The sequence below is a fragment of the Chaetodon trifascialis genome, chromosome 7 (assembly GCF_039877785.1).
Source record: "Chaetodon trifascialis isolate fChaTrf1 chromosome 7, fChaTrf1.hap1, whole genome shotgun sequence".
NCBI lineage: Eukaryota > Metazoa > Chordata > Actinopteri > Chaetodontiformes > Chaetodontidae > Chaetodon > Chaetodon trifascialis.
In genome coordinates, this window is record NC_092062.1 from 18779347 (window position 1) to 18795000 (window position 15654).

General features: G+C 42.4%; 1 protein-coding gene across 1 annotated transcript; it reads left to right on the plus strand.

Annotated features, from left to right (window-relative positions):
• Positions 1–234: 234 nt before the first annotated feature.
• On the plus strand, positions 235–7145 carry LOC139334361 (uncharacterized). Its single transcript, XM_070967191.1, has 6 exons — positions 235–284; positions 4345–4516; positions 5674–5793; positions 6003–6059; positions 6169–6276; positions 6397–7145. The coding sequence occupies exons 2-6, from the start codon at positions 4349–4351 to the stop codon at positions 6496–6498; spliced, it is 555 nt and encodes a 184-aa protein (XP_070823292.1). The 5' UTR covers positions 235–284; positions 4345–4348; the 3' UTR covers positions 6499–7145.
• The last annotated feature ends 8509 nt before the right edge of the window (positions 7146–15654 follow it).

The following is a 15654-nucleotide window of genomic DNA, read 5'->3' on the forward strand; positions in this document are numbered from 1 at the left end:
CATTTAAAATCTAATGTAACTTATTTGTGCTCCCGAATTTAAAGAAAAGTGTTTTAGTGGAATCAGAAACATGATAAGCATAACATGAAAGTTCTGGCCATGAGGCGTTCAGGCTTGAACATGATGATATTGCAGAGACCACTGGCAGAGAGAGGAAGTCAGGGCGTGAGATGACCTCATCTTTCAAAGTATTTGCAGGGAAGTGAAGATCATGTCTGTCTGAGTAAAGTACTTGCTTGAGACAGATACAGAGTGTGAAACAGGCACTCCTCAAGCCAAACATGGTAAGAAACGCAATCTAAAATCTTTATTGAATTACACTAGGCAAAAAAGAAAAAGTTTTGATGTACATATTTGTGATGGAGAATATGAATTTGCAAGCATCTCAGCATCTATATATGCACGTGTATGTACTCTAGCAGACTGATGTTTTGTGCCATCAAAGACTTCAGTAAGTTAATGAGAATTAGACAAGTGGGAGCAGCTGTTAATATTTTGTGATAATGTTCTGCTGCAGGTTCATAGGTTCAAAAGTGCAGTTATAACAAGAAAAAACATGTGTAATATTATGTTAGGTTTACCATCATCATCAATATCATTAGTAATTGCCCACTTTGTTTGTCAAAGACTAAAATGATTTACACAAACTTGTAACGGTAGACTGAGGCAGCTGTAGCTCAGAAGGTAAAGCGGTCATCTGCCAATCAACTGCCCCTGATGCTGCGCCATCAGGGTGTGAATTCATATGTACGTCACTTTGAATACAAATGTCTGCCAAAAGACTAACTGTAATTGTAGACTCATTAATCATGAAAAGCCAGTGATGCTCAATTCTGGACTTAGTATTATGCTCCACATTAAATATATGAAACTGCAAACAAATGTCATTATTTTCTGAAAATGATATCCTCGTTTAGAATCTGATGCCAGCAAGACGTTTAAAAAAAAAGGGGGGGGGCAGTGGAAACAAGAGACTGGAAAAGTTGGGAAATGCATCATCTTACAATTACTGAGGTGAACTAGCAACAGGTTAGTAACATGACTGGACATACAAAGAGCATCCCAGAGAGGCTGAGACTTTCTGAAGCAAAGATGGGGAGGGGTTCAGCACTCTGGGACAGACTGCGCTGGCAAATAGTTCAACAATTTAAGAATAATGGTCCCCAACCTGAAATTGCAGAGTTTTTTTTTTTTTTTTTGTCTACAGTACATAATGTCATGAAAAGATTCAGAGAATATGAAGAAATCTCTGAATGCAAGGGATAAGGCCCTAAACCAATAAACCATGGCTAAACCATGGCTTGGATGGCACTGCATTGAAAGCAGACATGATTTCTCCAAAAACCATCATCCGTGAACACAGTTCATCACGGCTCGCAAAAATGTAAGTTGAAACTCTGCCATGCAAAGAAGAAACCGTACTTAAACCAGGTCCGTCGCCTTCTCTGGTCCTGAGCTCATTTAAGATGGTCTGATGAGTCAAAATTCGAAATTCTTTATGGAAATAATGGATGCTGCATCCTCCGGGCTGACCTGTTAGTTCCAGACAACAATGTCTGAAAACCTTTTGGATGTATCATTAGATGTGTCATCAAATTTGGATGAATTGATGGTTACTTTAAATTCCTACTGCTTATAGTAGAAATGCATAATTAATAGGCAATAATTCAATTAATCAGCTTGAAATATTTCAAACATCAAATTTCAATGCAATTAACATGTGAATTTCATTGTTCTGTGAGCTTCAAAACATGCAATATTTTTAAGAATGTGCAGACACAAGGAAACAAGGCCGAAGAGTGTCTGATAGAAATGACAGCAATAAACTCCTGAGACATAAATTTGAAGTTATCTCCTTCCAAATTATTGCTAGAAGTGATTTATCGTACCATCTTGAAGTTGACTTCTGAACAATCAACTTGTACAACGAAAATAAGCGTTTAACCTATAAAGAATCCTCTGAGGGACACTCATGTTTTCTAGGTGTACTTCAATGCATTCTCTGCTTTCTATGGTAATATCAAGAAAACCCCTCTGACAATATGCATCATTAGCAGCATTACTGTTCTGTTAGGAACATGTTGAAAATGTGAATGGAAACCATTTTGGAAGAAAAAGAACATTATTAAAACCTTAAAATAATCCTGTGAGGTAGGTTTGTGTTTTACCTCCAAAAATAGAGCCGTGAGGAAGGTGCATGCTTCTTCTGGACCATCACAAGCATCTACCAAACTTAGACTATCAAGATTCCTCATGGAGATTCAATATTCTCTGCTAACTCACTAAATTAAGATGGCTAACAGCCTCACAGACCTACTGTCATAATTTCTTGCTCTAGTTCCATTTTGTTTATTTTATATCTTTTTGAAACTGGATTTCTACATACGTGAACACAGCACTCAATCTAACTGTAGTTAAACTGTAACATGAAACAACATACACAACATACACTTGAAAGCAGTTTTCAATGACATAAGTTCAGATTTATTTTCATCATTTTTTTTGTTATGTATTTCTTATTGTTTTTGTGGTTTACATGATTGAATATTTTAGTTTATTATTTAGAATCTATTCTCTATTCTTTATTGTCTATTTCTTATTACTGTTTTTGGTTTTGGTGTAGTTGCAAATTTCAAGTCTTGATTTCAAGTGACTTGATGTTCTTATTTTTTGATATTTTGATTTTTCACCAGCTCACGAGGACTGCGAACTCCGTAACGTTCACAGATGTAACTGTAAGAATCTTCATAGTTACGTTTTAAAGTTTGAGGCAGTACGTATCCACCAACAGATATGTAAACGTTGGAGGTTACACGAGGTGTGCTGTCTCTATTCATGGTGGCTGGGGTGTCTTTGACAGGCATATTCGGTGGATAAGGCCTGTCAAGTCTGGTATCTGCAAGGATGTGACTGAGATCGTCAGTGATAGTGCTTGCATCCTTGGTAGCTGGGGCGTATTTGGGTGGTTTGGAGATGGGTGGGGGGTGGATGGATCCCAAGCTGCCGTCATGGCGTTTGCTTGCCTTCCTTAGGTCCTCAGAGTCCTTGTGGAGTATATGCTGAGTATGCTGTCGGAAGTCGTGGTCCCACTCATCATTCTTTCTGCGCCTCACTACAGCGTCATATTCCTCAGGTTTCGGCTGCTGGAGACGGGCATGATTGGCAGCTCTGCGGGAGGCATTGACCTGCTCAATATGCATGATGTTTGCTTTCCTCTGCTGAGCCTTCAGGCTCATCTCTGCGGCGAATGCCTCTGCATTCCGTTCGTCATCCTGACGCTGCTCCATTTTCATTTGATGCTTCTCACGTTCCTTTTGCTGTACGTTCAAGGCCTGTTGTTCAAGATTCCTTGAAGCATCATTGAGCACTTGGACTTCAGACTCAAGCCTCCTAACATGTGGCTGCCTGTCTGTCATGCATTCCACCTTCTCTGCAGCAAGAGGAGGATGAGGAGTGCGAAGTCCGAAACGTTCACAGATGTAACTGTGAGCATCTTCATAGGTACGTTTTAAAGTTTGAGGCAGTACGTATCCTCCTACAGATATGTAAACGTTGGAGGTTACACGAGGTCTGCTGTGTCTATTCATGGTGGCTAGGTTGTATTCGGGTGGGAGGCGCAGACTATCTCTGTCATTCTGGCTGTAGTATTCTGCCATTGGATTGTTTGTGTATAGCCTAGTATGTGATAAAATATCTCTCTCTAACTCAATTTCTCTCTATATTGTGGTACTGGTACTCTGAGAATGCTTTTATAGCAAACTAACATCAAAGCAAACTTCATCGCCTTTGATCTTGAGCTCTTTTATTTGGCCTTTGATCTTGAGCGATTATTTTTCAATGCTGAGACGTCGTCGTGTGGCGTCATCACATGACGTCACGCTTGGTGTGGACAGCGAAACTGACCGAAAAATGCCGGGAAGAAATGATTCGTTAAGCCTCTGTGATCGGAGGAGCCGCATCCCATAATGGTGGAAATGGTGTAACATTAGCTATTGTTTTAAATCTATGGTGAAAGATTTAAAGTAACGGCTACACGACTAACAATTGTTAAATCGGCGTTAACAGATGGAAATCTCATACAGATACCATATACTTGTTCAGATTTTATTATTGACCTTATTCTTTTATTATTTAGGAATTTACTCAGTTCCATGATGCTTTTCAAGTCTGTGGTGATCCTATATCTTTGCATTATAGTGAAAGATATCTAAAATCTGGTCCACCTTATCGACATGAATGATTTTCAGTGTTTCTGGTCATTTACGACTACAGTAGTGTCTGTCCCATGTTAGAATTACAACTTAAGATTTAAAAGATTATTCGGAAAAACTCTCATCCCCGCAGCACCATGGCCTGTGCCGATGTTGACATGCACATCCGTGGAGCTGATGAGGAGCGACGCAGAGGCAGCTGTAGAGAGCCGCTGAGGATACGATGTTACCAGGCTTCAGAGTTCCTACCCGACGACAAAGGGCAGCTGCATGACCTGCTGCAGAAACAACCTGCTGTGTTGGGAGTAAGAAACTGGCTTTGTTTTTGTACTCTGATTGTGCTTTTACTGTAAGAAAATCGCGGCACTTCTTCCTGCGTATTAAATTAGCGTTTGTAGCCCCGATTTTTAAGACTCAAAATTGATGTGACCCCAGGAGAGCGTGCCACATTTTGTGAAAGCAGAGGACTCCAAACAGATTTCATTGAAATGATGGTATTAGAAATAACCATATAAAACAATTACCAGTTTTAACAAAATACAACGTTACAATACCTTTGTCCTAAAACAAACAAACAAACAAACAAACAAACAAACAAACAAACCGCAAAGCACTTCACAATATCTTACGTCTCCACACACGCACGTTGATTCACTGATGGAAGTGTTACCACGCATGGCGCTTAGCCGCTCATCAGGAGCACTTCGGGGCTTAGTGTCTTGCTCATAATTCATTTAGGAGAAGCCAGGGATCGAACTACCAACCCTGCAATTACTGGACAACATGTTTGACATGAGCTACTGTCAGTGTGCATGTCACTGTCTCATAGTAATTCAGCTGACAATAAGAATACAAACTTCTTTCCCAGTGTGTAATCCAGACAAATCCTGAACAGGATGAGCTTCACCTGTTAATGTGATTTTCTTCAGGTCTTTTTATTAGAAGCCTTTTATTTAATATGTGAGTGTAACTGTGTCAAGTTGTAACAATAATGTGTACAGTCATGGGAAAAAGGAACAAAGACAGCCAGATGTTTTTCTCACACATTGCTGCTTTGTTTTCTGGATCACGTCCACACACCGTAACTATATGATTTCATGTTTACAAATATTTACAAGACAACTCATACAAATATCACAAACAGATAAGAGGTACCATAAAGAGGGACGTCTAAAATAACTTGAACCCATTGTGCTGATTTGGACGGCAGCAACAGGAAATTCTTGGTTGGTGGGTTTTGTGTTGTTCTCCCTTGTTAGCGTGAAGGCTGAAGTCTCATATAATCCTGTGATACTGTGAATATGTGCACAGTGTCTCAAAGGTAAAATCACTGGTGCATTCTTTGTCTGTTTAGACTGTGTTTATCTATTGTTATAATTTGGATGTGAAATGAAGATGAGATAAGAAGTCAATCCTGTAATATTAACAGCAAATACTAAAAGAATCTCTGTTTCTCTGTCAGTCTCTGCAGGTGGTGAGTGGTCTCCTCAGTTTTGGATTGGGAATTGTTTTTGCTGTAACCCAGGAGATGACACAGTCCCTTTTGACTCTGTTCAGACTTTCCCACATGACGGGAGCTCTCGTAAGTCTGCTCAAATGACTGAAATGACAAAAGTAATTACTAAAAACCATACACTGAATAAAGCAGAAAAAATGTAGATGTTGTCAAGAATGAGTTAAAACAAATGTTCATAGACCCAACTTGTCTTAAATATGATCCATCAGGTCAAACGGAGTGAAAACTTGTGCATGTTTTTAATCAGCTCTAAGCTGCATTCGTCTCCCCTGCAGTTCATCATTGCTGGAGTTGTTTCCAACTTGTTGTTCAAATTTCCAGGATTACTAGCCGTAAGTACGACTCAATACAAACCCAGCAAAACATAAAGTTGGTAAAGGTGATTATTAGCCGGATGTATGGAGTCAATAATGAAAGACGAATGTGTGGCTTATGTTCTAGGTGTCCCTCGTCGTTAACAGTGGCTGTATTGTTGTAGCTGTAGTTGCAGCTTGTCTGATAAGTGTTGACCTGGCTCACTGGAGTCCAGAAAATGAGCAGCATATGAGGGTAAGACCATGCAACTAATATGACAAAATGAAACACGTCAAAGTGCATATGTAGCTATAAATAAAAATATTTACATAAATAGAACTGATATATTCTTGGTGGTCTGCATGTTTTCAACAGATGGAGCTGCTGGAACTTTGTGTGCTGGGGTTCAAGGGTTTTCTCTCTGCAGTCCTCTGCATCTGGTTCTCAAAAGAGAAGCGTCATGCCCAATCGCCATGATCAAGCTGTTGAAATTATTTAAGAAGAAATCGGAGAATACTTTTAATTTACTGTTTGTGTGTGAGAGGACCAGGGAGTTGTATATTTGTGCTTCAAAGGCGTTCTGTATTAGCAACCGTTTTATGTTTCTTTTTTTTTTTTGTACGTCTCTGTGGCTTTCTGTTCTGTCTCGATTGTCTATATTGGAGTTGAAACCCCTACTGAACAGCCCGGGCTGTGGTCTGCACACGGTGTTTGACTCGGACCGAGAATATAAGGCTTGTGGTAAATGAGTGTCAGCTTCTCTCGTGTGAAGGAAAAACCACTTCATGCTCCTCATCCCCTGTGTCTCTCTGTGCAACGGTAGCAGTGGGTCTCATGCTGTTCTGTCGATATGCAAGCGTGTGTGTGGTTTTACACCCGTGCTTGGTTATCAGTGGAAATATCTGCAAACTGTTTTTAGGTGTACTCACACTTTCAGCTGGTTTCACATGCAGAAAGCTTATATAGGCAAGCTATAGCTTGTTTTGGCAGGCACTGCAGTCAGTAGCCATTGGTGGAAATTAATTTCAGGAAAACTTAATTGTAGAAAAAAAAGAATATAACAATTTGTTTCAAATATTGAAATCATCTGTACAAACTGGTCATAACAAGAATGGCAACAACAGAAATAAAAGAAAAAGGACAGTACAACATTGACTGGATTGATCTGTCTGCTGCTTCTTTTTAATTTGTAAAATACATAATAAAAAAACTCATCTACAATATAAACACTGATTCATAACTAGTTCATTAAAACAAATGTACAGACCACTGACGTACCATCATGGCAGTGTATTATGTGTTACGTCTTAGTGCTCCGCAGATGAATTCCTCTTATTGTCATGACATGCGAACTGCTGTGGCGTCAAGTATCTTTCAGCTTGAGGACTTCACAACTATGAAGAAAGAAGGAAGAAGAATGAGGGATTTAGTAAAACCCATTTTCTACATGTTATGTACTCATTAGACCTGAAAGGGTCCATTTCAAGACCTTTACATACCTTATACGTATAAAATGGCATATTTTAAAGATTACATATTTTGTCAAACCATTAACTGCTTACTTAGAAATAAAAAGACAGTGGAAATTACTTTTACCACTGACTGCAGCTTCAGGAATGTTTCTTAAAAGTTAGCTAGGGACATTTTGGGAAGACTACTGCATATTGAAATCCATTATGAATAAAGAATATTTTGCCGTCTGCTTAAACATTTATCAAAGCTATGTAAAGGAGCAAACATGTTTGTTTCTTTAATTTCTTTGATGACAACATTTTTATAGCCACATATTTAAACATTTAAAACTACTTTTGGGGTCCTCCTGGTTAAAAACTGACCATACAGTCAGAGTAATATCTAAACATGGGGAATAATAAATTGTAATGTAAGTATGTAAGTCTTTCATTCATTTGCTTACAACAAACAGCAACACTTCTTGTTACTTCAACATGCCTTCAGTTCTGCTCAGTCCATTTTCTACAACCTCTTGGTCACCAAATTTAATGCTGCTGTTTGCAATGCAATATTTTTGCACTGAATCCTTTTCTTTATTGTGGTTATGCAATACAGTTCTCATTACGTACAAATAAAAGCTGAACAATGATTTAAAAAACCAAGGGGAAGCATGTAAAGATTAAAAAGTACCCCACATTTCATTTCACGGGTTCCGAAGGAACATGTATCCAATCTTACATAGAAACAATGGTCTGTGAGATAGGAGTAAAACCATTTAAAAACAGTACCAGAGAGGCCCACCAGGTTTCTGAGTCTATTTAATAAAATGTGGTGATCTACTGTATCAAAGGCAGCACTTAGATCCAGTAGCACCAGGACTGTAAGTTTTTGTGAGTCCGCATTACATCTGATATCATTTAAAATCTTTAAGAGGGCTGTCTCGGTACTGTGGTTCACTCTAAAACCAGACTGATATTTCTCTAAAATGTTGTTAGTATTTAAAAAATAATTTAGTTGGTTAAAAACCAGCTTTTCTAAAATCTTACTTAAAAAGGGTTAGGGGTTAGGGTTGGATACGGATAAGTTGGATACGGGTCTGTAGTTATTAAGAATGCTGGGGTCTAAATTGCTCTTCTTCAGAAGGGGCTTCACCACTGCCATTTTGAAGGCAGCAGGGAAGACACCCGTCTGAAGAGAGCAATTCACTATATTTAAGATTTGTTCCTCAAAGAATCCATAAAATGTCTTTAAAAGTGATGTGGGAATTGGATCTAAAAGGCAGGTTGTTGGATTTACCTGGGAGAAAACTCAACCAAGTGTCCTCGCATCAACCAGGTCAAAACTCTCCAGTGTTTCCTCGGGTAAAATCGACTGTCCAGGTATGTTAAAAGTTACATTCTGATGTGATACAAGCCTGGATCTGATGTCATCGATTTTACTTCTGAAGTGGTCTGCAAAGTCCTCGCAGAGGGCGTCCGTTGGTGTCTCTGGGGATTTTTTAGAAATAGTATTAGTTAAAAGATCGAAGGTGGAGAAAAGTAATTTTGGGTTGTTTTTATTATTTGAGATGAGGTTTGAGAAATGGGATATTCTTGCCTGTTTGACTGCTTTATTGTACGATTTGAGTTGTTCACAGAATATTTCATAGTGAACTGTGAGTTTGTTTTTTCTCCACCTTCTCTCTGCAATCCTGCATAGTCTTTTTGATTTTTTAATTTCATCTTTACTTCTCCACGGGGATAAAGGTTTTGTTTTTACCGTTTTTGTTAAAAGTGGAGCCACAGAGTCTAAAGATGATTGCAGTTTCCTGTTAAAATTGTCAACAATAAAATCACAGGGTGCAGGTAAGACTTCTGCAGGTGTGCTCTGTAAAATCTCGATAAAATTTGCAGCCACCTCAGAAGTTAGGTGGCGTTTCCTCACTGTTCTCACCGGGGCGCCCTGATGGTTAAAACTGGCGATGTTAAAATACACACAATAATGGTCCGACACCGCCAGGTCAACAACAGAGGACACACCAGTAGAGAGGCCATAAGTTATGACCAGGTCCAGGGTGTGTCCTCTGTTGTGAGTTGGCTGTGTGACGTGCTGATAAAAATCCATGCAATTTAAAAGGTTTAAGAATTCTCTGGACAGTGAGACCGAGGTGTTATCAACATGCAGGTTAAAATCGCCAGTTATTAAAATTCTGTTATAAGTGGTGTGTATGATTGATAAAAGCTCTGAAAATTCACTGATAAAAGCAGTGGAATGATGGGGTGGTCTATAAACAGTGATGCAGAGAACAGGAGGACTGCTAAAAACAAAGGCGTGATGCTCAAAAGATGAATAATTGTTAAAAAAGACTTCCTTTGACAATAAAATATTATTAAAAATTGATGCAGTCCCGCCTCCTCTCTTGCCTCCCCTGGTGGAGAATAAAAAGTTAAAATTTGGTGGGCAAGCCTCAGTGAGAACAACGGGTGCCTCTGTGCCAAGCCATGTTTCTGTTAAAAGTAACCCATCTAACTTGTTGTCTAAAATCAGGTCATTTATGATAAAAGATTTGTTTAAAAGAGAGCGCACATTCAGCACAGCCAGGTTAATGTTCTGGCTGAACGTGCGCCCATGATCACAGGGAGATAAAATGATCGGGTGTATGAGGTTATCCCTGTTAAAAGTATGTATTGTTTGTATAATAAAGATGTCCGGTTTCGGTGGTAATGACAGCTGTGGACTGTAGGGGGGGCTAGTGAGTGTAATAATATTGTGAACAGCTGGTGTGGACGGAGAAGAGAAATCTGGGGAGGGGGTGTGACAGGTAAACAGTCAGTCTCGTGGAGCATACTGGACGGCGTGGTGAATATTAGCAGTTAGCATTTGGCTGCCAAGCCTGTTGAGGTGAACTCTGTCGGCCCTATAAAAGGAGGGACGGTTCCAAAACAGGTTAAAATTGTCAATAAAACCAACGTTAAAAGCTCTGCAGGTGGACTGTAGCGTAAGTGTTTAGATAAAGTAACTTGCTGAAACGCCATGCTCCATGATGAGACAGTGTGGGGAGAGGACCGCTGATAAAAACGGACTTACCACAGTTGTTTAAGAAGTTAAAAAGGTTGTTAAAATCCCTTTTGAGCAGCTCAGACGGCCTCTGAGCGATGTCAACGCAGCCCACGTGTACTAACACACAGCTTATGGAGGATGGGAGTGACCACAGCAGACCTGGAAGTTTCTCCAGAATAACTAGGACTGTGGCTCCTGGAAAGCAGTGAGTGGCTGCGTTGAAAAAGCGAATTCCCCGGATTATTGAATCGCCCACTACTAAAGTGGTTGGAGGGAAGAGCGGACGAAGTGGTGGAGGTTGTGAGGTCCCGTGGCTAGCTGATGCGTGGTCAGCGCTGTGCGTCCGGACAGATGGGTGCGATGTACGGGATGTTTTGTCGGGCCTGAGAGAGGGATTCCCCGCTGGCTCCGGACAAGGAAGACCACCGGAGCGCCGGAGCACGGCCTCCTTCAGGATCCAATGTCGGGCAGAAGAGGTCGCGGACCGGGATGAGGACCGTTGAGAAGAGCCCCGCGGAGCCGGGGTGAAATTTTGCTGTGCTCGGTGGGATGTGGGGCGAGTTGTTCCCCGAGGTGCGTTCACCGGGACAGACGGGAGCGGTGGAGATCCGCTAAAATTATTTAAAATCCTGGGAGGTGAAGAAGAAGGCTCCAGGTTCGCAGCCAGTGGTGGAAATTCGTGTGAGTCCAGGATGTTAAAACGATTTTGAAGCTGGATGTCACAGGTTGAGGGAGCATGGAATGACAGCCTCTCCCTCCTCTTGCGGTTGCCAACAACCACCCAGGTGTCCTTGTGTAAAGGAGTGGAGCTGACTGGGACCTTGGGTTTAGCCCCGAGCTGGGACCAGGGGTCCTCAGGAAAGGCGGATGGAGTGGAACCAGCGGTCGGTGCGGTAGAGCCGAGTATCGAGGCAGTTGTGGTGGCGGCCAGAGCAGGAGCAGCAGCGGGTGGAGTGAAGCCTGCGGCCGGGACCATAGTCGCGCGCTGCGTGGAGTCAGTAGTCGAGTAGGGAGCCGTGGCCTCAAGGTCTTTACTGGAAGCAGAGACTTGTGCAGGGCCGAAGAGGATAGTGTCCAGGTGCTTAGTGACCACTGACTTGGAGTGGGTGAATACTTATGCAAGTGAATATTTTGTATTTTATATTTGTAATGAATTCAAGAGATCTGTTTTCATGTTGACAATGAAGGGTCTTTTGTGTTGGTAAGTGTTTAAAAAAGTCAAGTCTACTGTGAACAGTGTTATAGAACCTGAAAACTTCCAATGGGGTGAATACTTTTTATAATCGCTGTGTTTTAAAAAGTGTAACAGTCACACCAATAATAAAAAGTGAAGAGAAATATGAGAATTAAGCACAAATGAGCTGCTGATTAAGTGTCAAAAAAACCCAGAGAAAGTAAAAAGACACAAAACAGTTAAAGTACAGCGTTTATACTGAAAACAGCATTTCTAAAATTGTATTTTCACCCAGTAATAGTACACTGTATCTGATGTTTACCAGTTATTTGATCATCAAAATGAACACAGAATCATTCCCTGACGTTTTTTCTTTAGTGAAAATAATAGGAATAGCCACTCACTCATGGAGGGCTGACTGCCAGTGTCCTGCTCCAGCTCATCCTCCAAAAACCAAATTCAGAGTATAATTGGACAACAAGTAATTACAACTACACTTAGCTCTGGATGTCCTTTGAATTTTATTACATACATTTTGTATGAATCCATGTTTTTAAAGACACTCTCCAATTCACATGTGTTCCATCAAAAGGCATTAGAAATATATTACCATCTCCAGAATAATGCTATTCATTGAGCACATAGTGTTTTGTTTTGTTTTGTTTTGTTTTGTTTTAACTCAGAGGGTTAACTCACCTTTTGTGCATGAAGAATTAACTTTTTCCCCTGTGCTGTGAAAGGTTCACAAGAAAGAAAGAAAAAAAAAAGCATTTTCTGATGCAACACATTTTAATCTTACCAGGTACATGTTTGGAGATTGTCCAGCAGCATAGGACAGCATACCAGAGACCACAAAGTAGGATAATGATATCATGATATGAATGATTATACACAGAAATGCAATACTAAATATTGCAGAATATCAAAAGTATAGAAGATAAATTAGATAGCAATGGAAATGCATGAAGAATTGCTTTTTAATTCTATTTTCCTACATTTTTTTATTTAGATTTTTCACTGGAGTGAATTAAACATTTGTTTCTTTTGCAGCTGTATTTACCAAGACACTGGGTAGAGTGTAGATCCTGATGAGGAGTTTAGGGATGTATTCTGTCTGAGTAAAAATCAGACCAAGAATGAGAATCCTATGAAGGAGCCTGAGATCACAATGTCTCTACCTGCATTTTTTTTTTTTTAAACTTAGAGGGTTAACTCACCTTTTGTGCATAAAGAATTAACTTTTTTCCCCTGTGCTGTGAAATGTTCACAAGAAAAAAAAAGTCATTTTCTGATGCAACACATTTTAATCTTAGCAGGTACATGTTTGGAGATAGTCCAGCAGCATAGGACAGCATACAGAAACCACAAACTAAGATAGTGATATCATGATATGAATGATCTCCTCCTTGAACCGACACCTTATCGTGGTGGAGGAGTTTGAGCACCCAAATGATCCTAGAGGCTATGTTGTCCAGGGCTTAATGCCCCTGGAAGGGTCTCCCAAGGCAAACAGGTTCTAGGTGACGGGTCAGACTAAGAGCGGTTCAAACGCCACTGATGAAAGAAAAAAAAAAATCGAGGAAGCGTATGTCGCCTGGATTGGCGTCACCGGGGCCCCATCCTGGAGCCAGGCCTGGGGTTGGGGCTCGCAGGCGAGCGCCTGCTGGCCGGGTCTTTGCCCACGGGACCCGGCCAGGCACAGCCCGAAGGAGCGACGTGGGCCCGCCTTCCTGTAGGTCCACCTCCCGCAGGAAGGATCAGAAGGGGCCGGTGATATGGGTGGCAGTCGTGGGCGGGGGCCCCGACGACCCAAACACTAGACAACGACTCTGGCTATGGTGACATGGAATGTTTCCTTGCTGGGGGGAAAAGAGCCTGAGCTAGTGTGGGAGGTGCGGTACCAGCTAGAGATATTCGGGCTCACCTCGACGCACAGTCTGGGCTCTGGAACCCAACTCCTTGAGAGAGGCTGGACTCTCTTCTACTCTGGAGTTGCCCGCGGTGAGAGGCGGCGAGCTGGTGAGGGCTTGCTTATAGCCCCCCAGCTCAGCCGCCATATGTTGGAGTTCTCCCCGCTGAGCAAGAGGGTAGTTTCCCTGCGCCTTCGGGTTGGGGATAGGTCTCTCACTGTTGTTTCAGCCTATGGGCCGAACAGCAGTCCAAAGTACCTGGCCTTCTTGGAGTCCCTGGGAGGGGTACTGGAAAGTGCTCCAAACGGGGACTCGGGGGCATTTTTCTGCTGGGAGACTTCAATGCTCACGTGGGTAGTAACAGCAATACCTGGAGGGGTGTGATTGGGAGGAACGGCTTCCCCGATCTCAACCCGAGTGGTGTTCTGTTATTGGATTTCTGTGCTAGTCACAGTTTGTCCATAACGAGCACCATGTTCAAGCATAAGTGTGTCCATCAGTGCATGTGGCACCAGGACAACTTAGGCCGAAGGTCAATGATCGACTTTGTAGGCATATCATCTGACCTTCGGCGGTATGTCTTGGACACTCGGGTAAAGAGAGGGGCTGAGCTGTCAACTGATCACCACCTGGTGGTGAGTTGGATTCGCTGGCAGGGGAGGTAGCGTGTAAGGGAAATTCTCCGTGTTGCTTGTTGAGAGTTGCTAATTCTCTGAAGAATTACAGACTCGGTGTGATGAATCAGGTCTCTTTAATACATGCAGCATGGAGGGAAGACTCATGCAGAGTGTTCTCTGCAGATCTCCACAATGTCTTGGCTTTTATACTTTTCAACAAAAGGACAGATGGTTATCACACACACACACCTGGTAATCATAAACCTTCCTTCAAAGACAACGACCATTTGGGGGAGTTCACTCATCCTGTTTCTTTAGGGTTTATACTATACCATGGATGCCCTTTGATGTTCTTTCTCCTCTCAGTGACAGAGGGCCATAAAGAATTTACAATTCATAGACTGACTCCCAGGATTAGTAAGTCATCTAATTCCTACAAGCGGGAAAGACTTAGCAGACCCAAACATACCATGAGGGTCTGTTGGGAATGTCTGGCAGAACCCGCTGTCAGGGAGGTTTTCAACTCCCACCTCCGGGAGAGCTTCGACCAGATTCCGAGGGAGGGTGGAGACATTGAGTCCGAATGGACCATGTTCTCCACTTCCATTGTTGATGCAGCCGTCCGTAGCTGTGGCCGTAAAGTTGGCGGCAACCCCCGAACCCGGTGGTGGACACCGGAAGTAAGGTGTACCGGCAGGCCAAACGTGCGGCAGCTTGGGTGGTTGTAGAAGCAAAAACTTGGGTCTGGGAAGAGTTCAGGGAGGCCATGGAGGAGGACTACTGGTCGGCCTCGAGGAAATTCTGGTAAACCGTTCAGCGCCTCAGGAAGGGGAAGCAGCTTTCTGTCAACACGGTTTACAGTGGAGATGGGGAGCTGTTGAACTCGACTGGGGATATTGCCCGGCAGTGGAAGGAATACTTTGAGGATCTCCTCAATCCCACTGTCATGTCTTCTGTCGAGGAAGCAGAGACTAGGGACTTGGAGGTCAATTCATCCATCCCCGGTGCTTTACCACTGAGGTAGTTTGCAAGCTCCTCAGTGGTAAAGCACTGGGGGTGGATGAGATCCGCCCTGAGTACCTCATGTACCTCGGAGGGTGCGTTCTAACTATCGGGGGATCACACTATCGGGGGTTCGGTTCGGGAGCCGGCAGATTTCGTCTCTGCTTTTCGCGGATGATGTTGTCTTGTTGGTTCCTTCGAGCCAGGACCTTCAGCATGCACTGGGGCGATTCACAGCCGAGTGCGAAGCAGCTGGGATGAGAGTCAGCACCTCCAAGTCCGAGGCCATGGTTCTCGACCGGAAAAAGGTGGCTTGCTCCCTTCAGGTTGGGGGAGAGTTCCTGCCTCAAGTGGAGGAGTTTAAGTATCTTGGGATCCTGTTCACAAGTGAGGCAAGGATGGAGCGTGAGATTGACAGGCGGATCGGTGCAGCGGCTCC

Bases quoted from the DNA above. Each gene is read 5' to 3' on its own strand.
- LOC139334361 (XM_070967191.1), top strand. From the start codon at position 4,349: ATGGCCTGTGCCGATGTTGACATGCACATCCGTGGAGCTGATGAGGAG. The intron at 5,794-6,002 runs GTAAGTCTGCTC...TCTCCCCTGCAG, and splicing joins CCCACATGACGGGAGCTCTC to TTCATCATTGCTGGAGTTGT. The intron at 6,277-6,396 runs GTAAGACCATGC...TGTTTTCAACAG, and splicing joins AAAATGAGCAGCATATGAGG to ATGGAGCTGCTGGAACTTTG.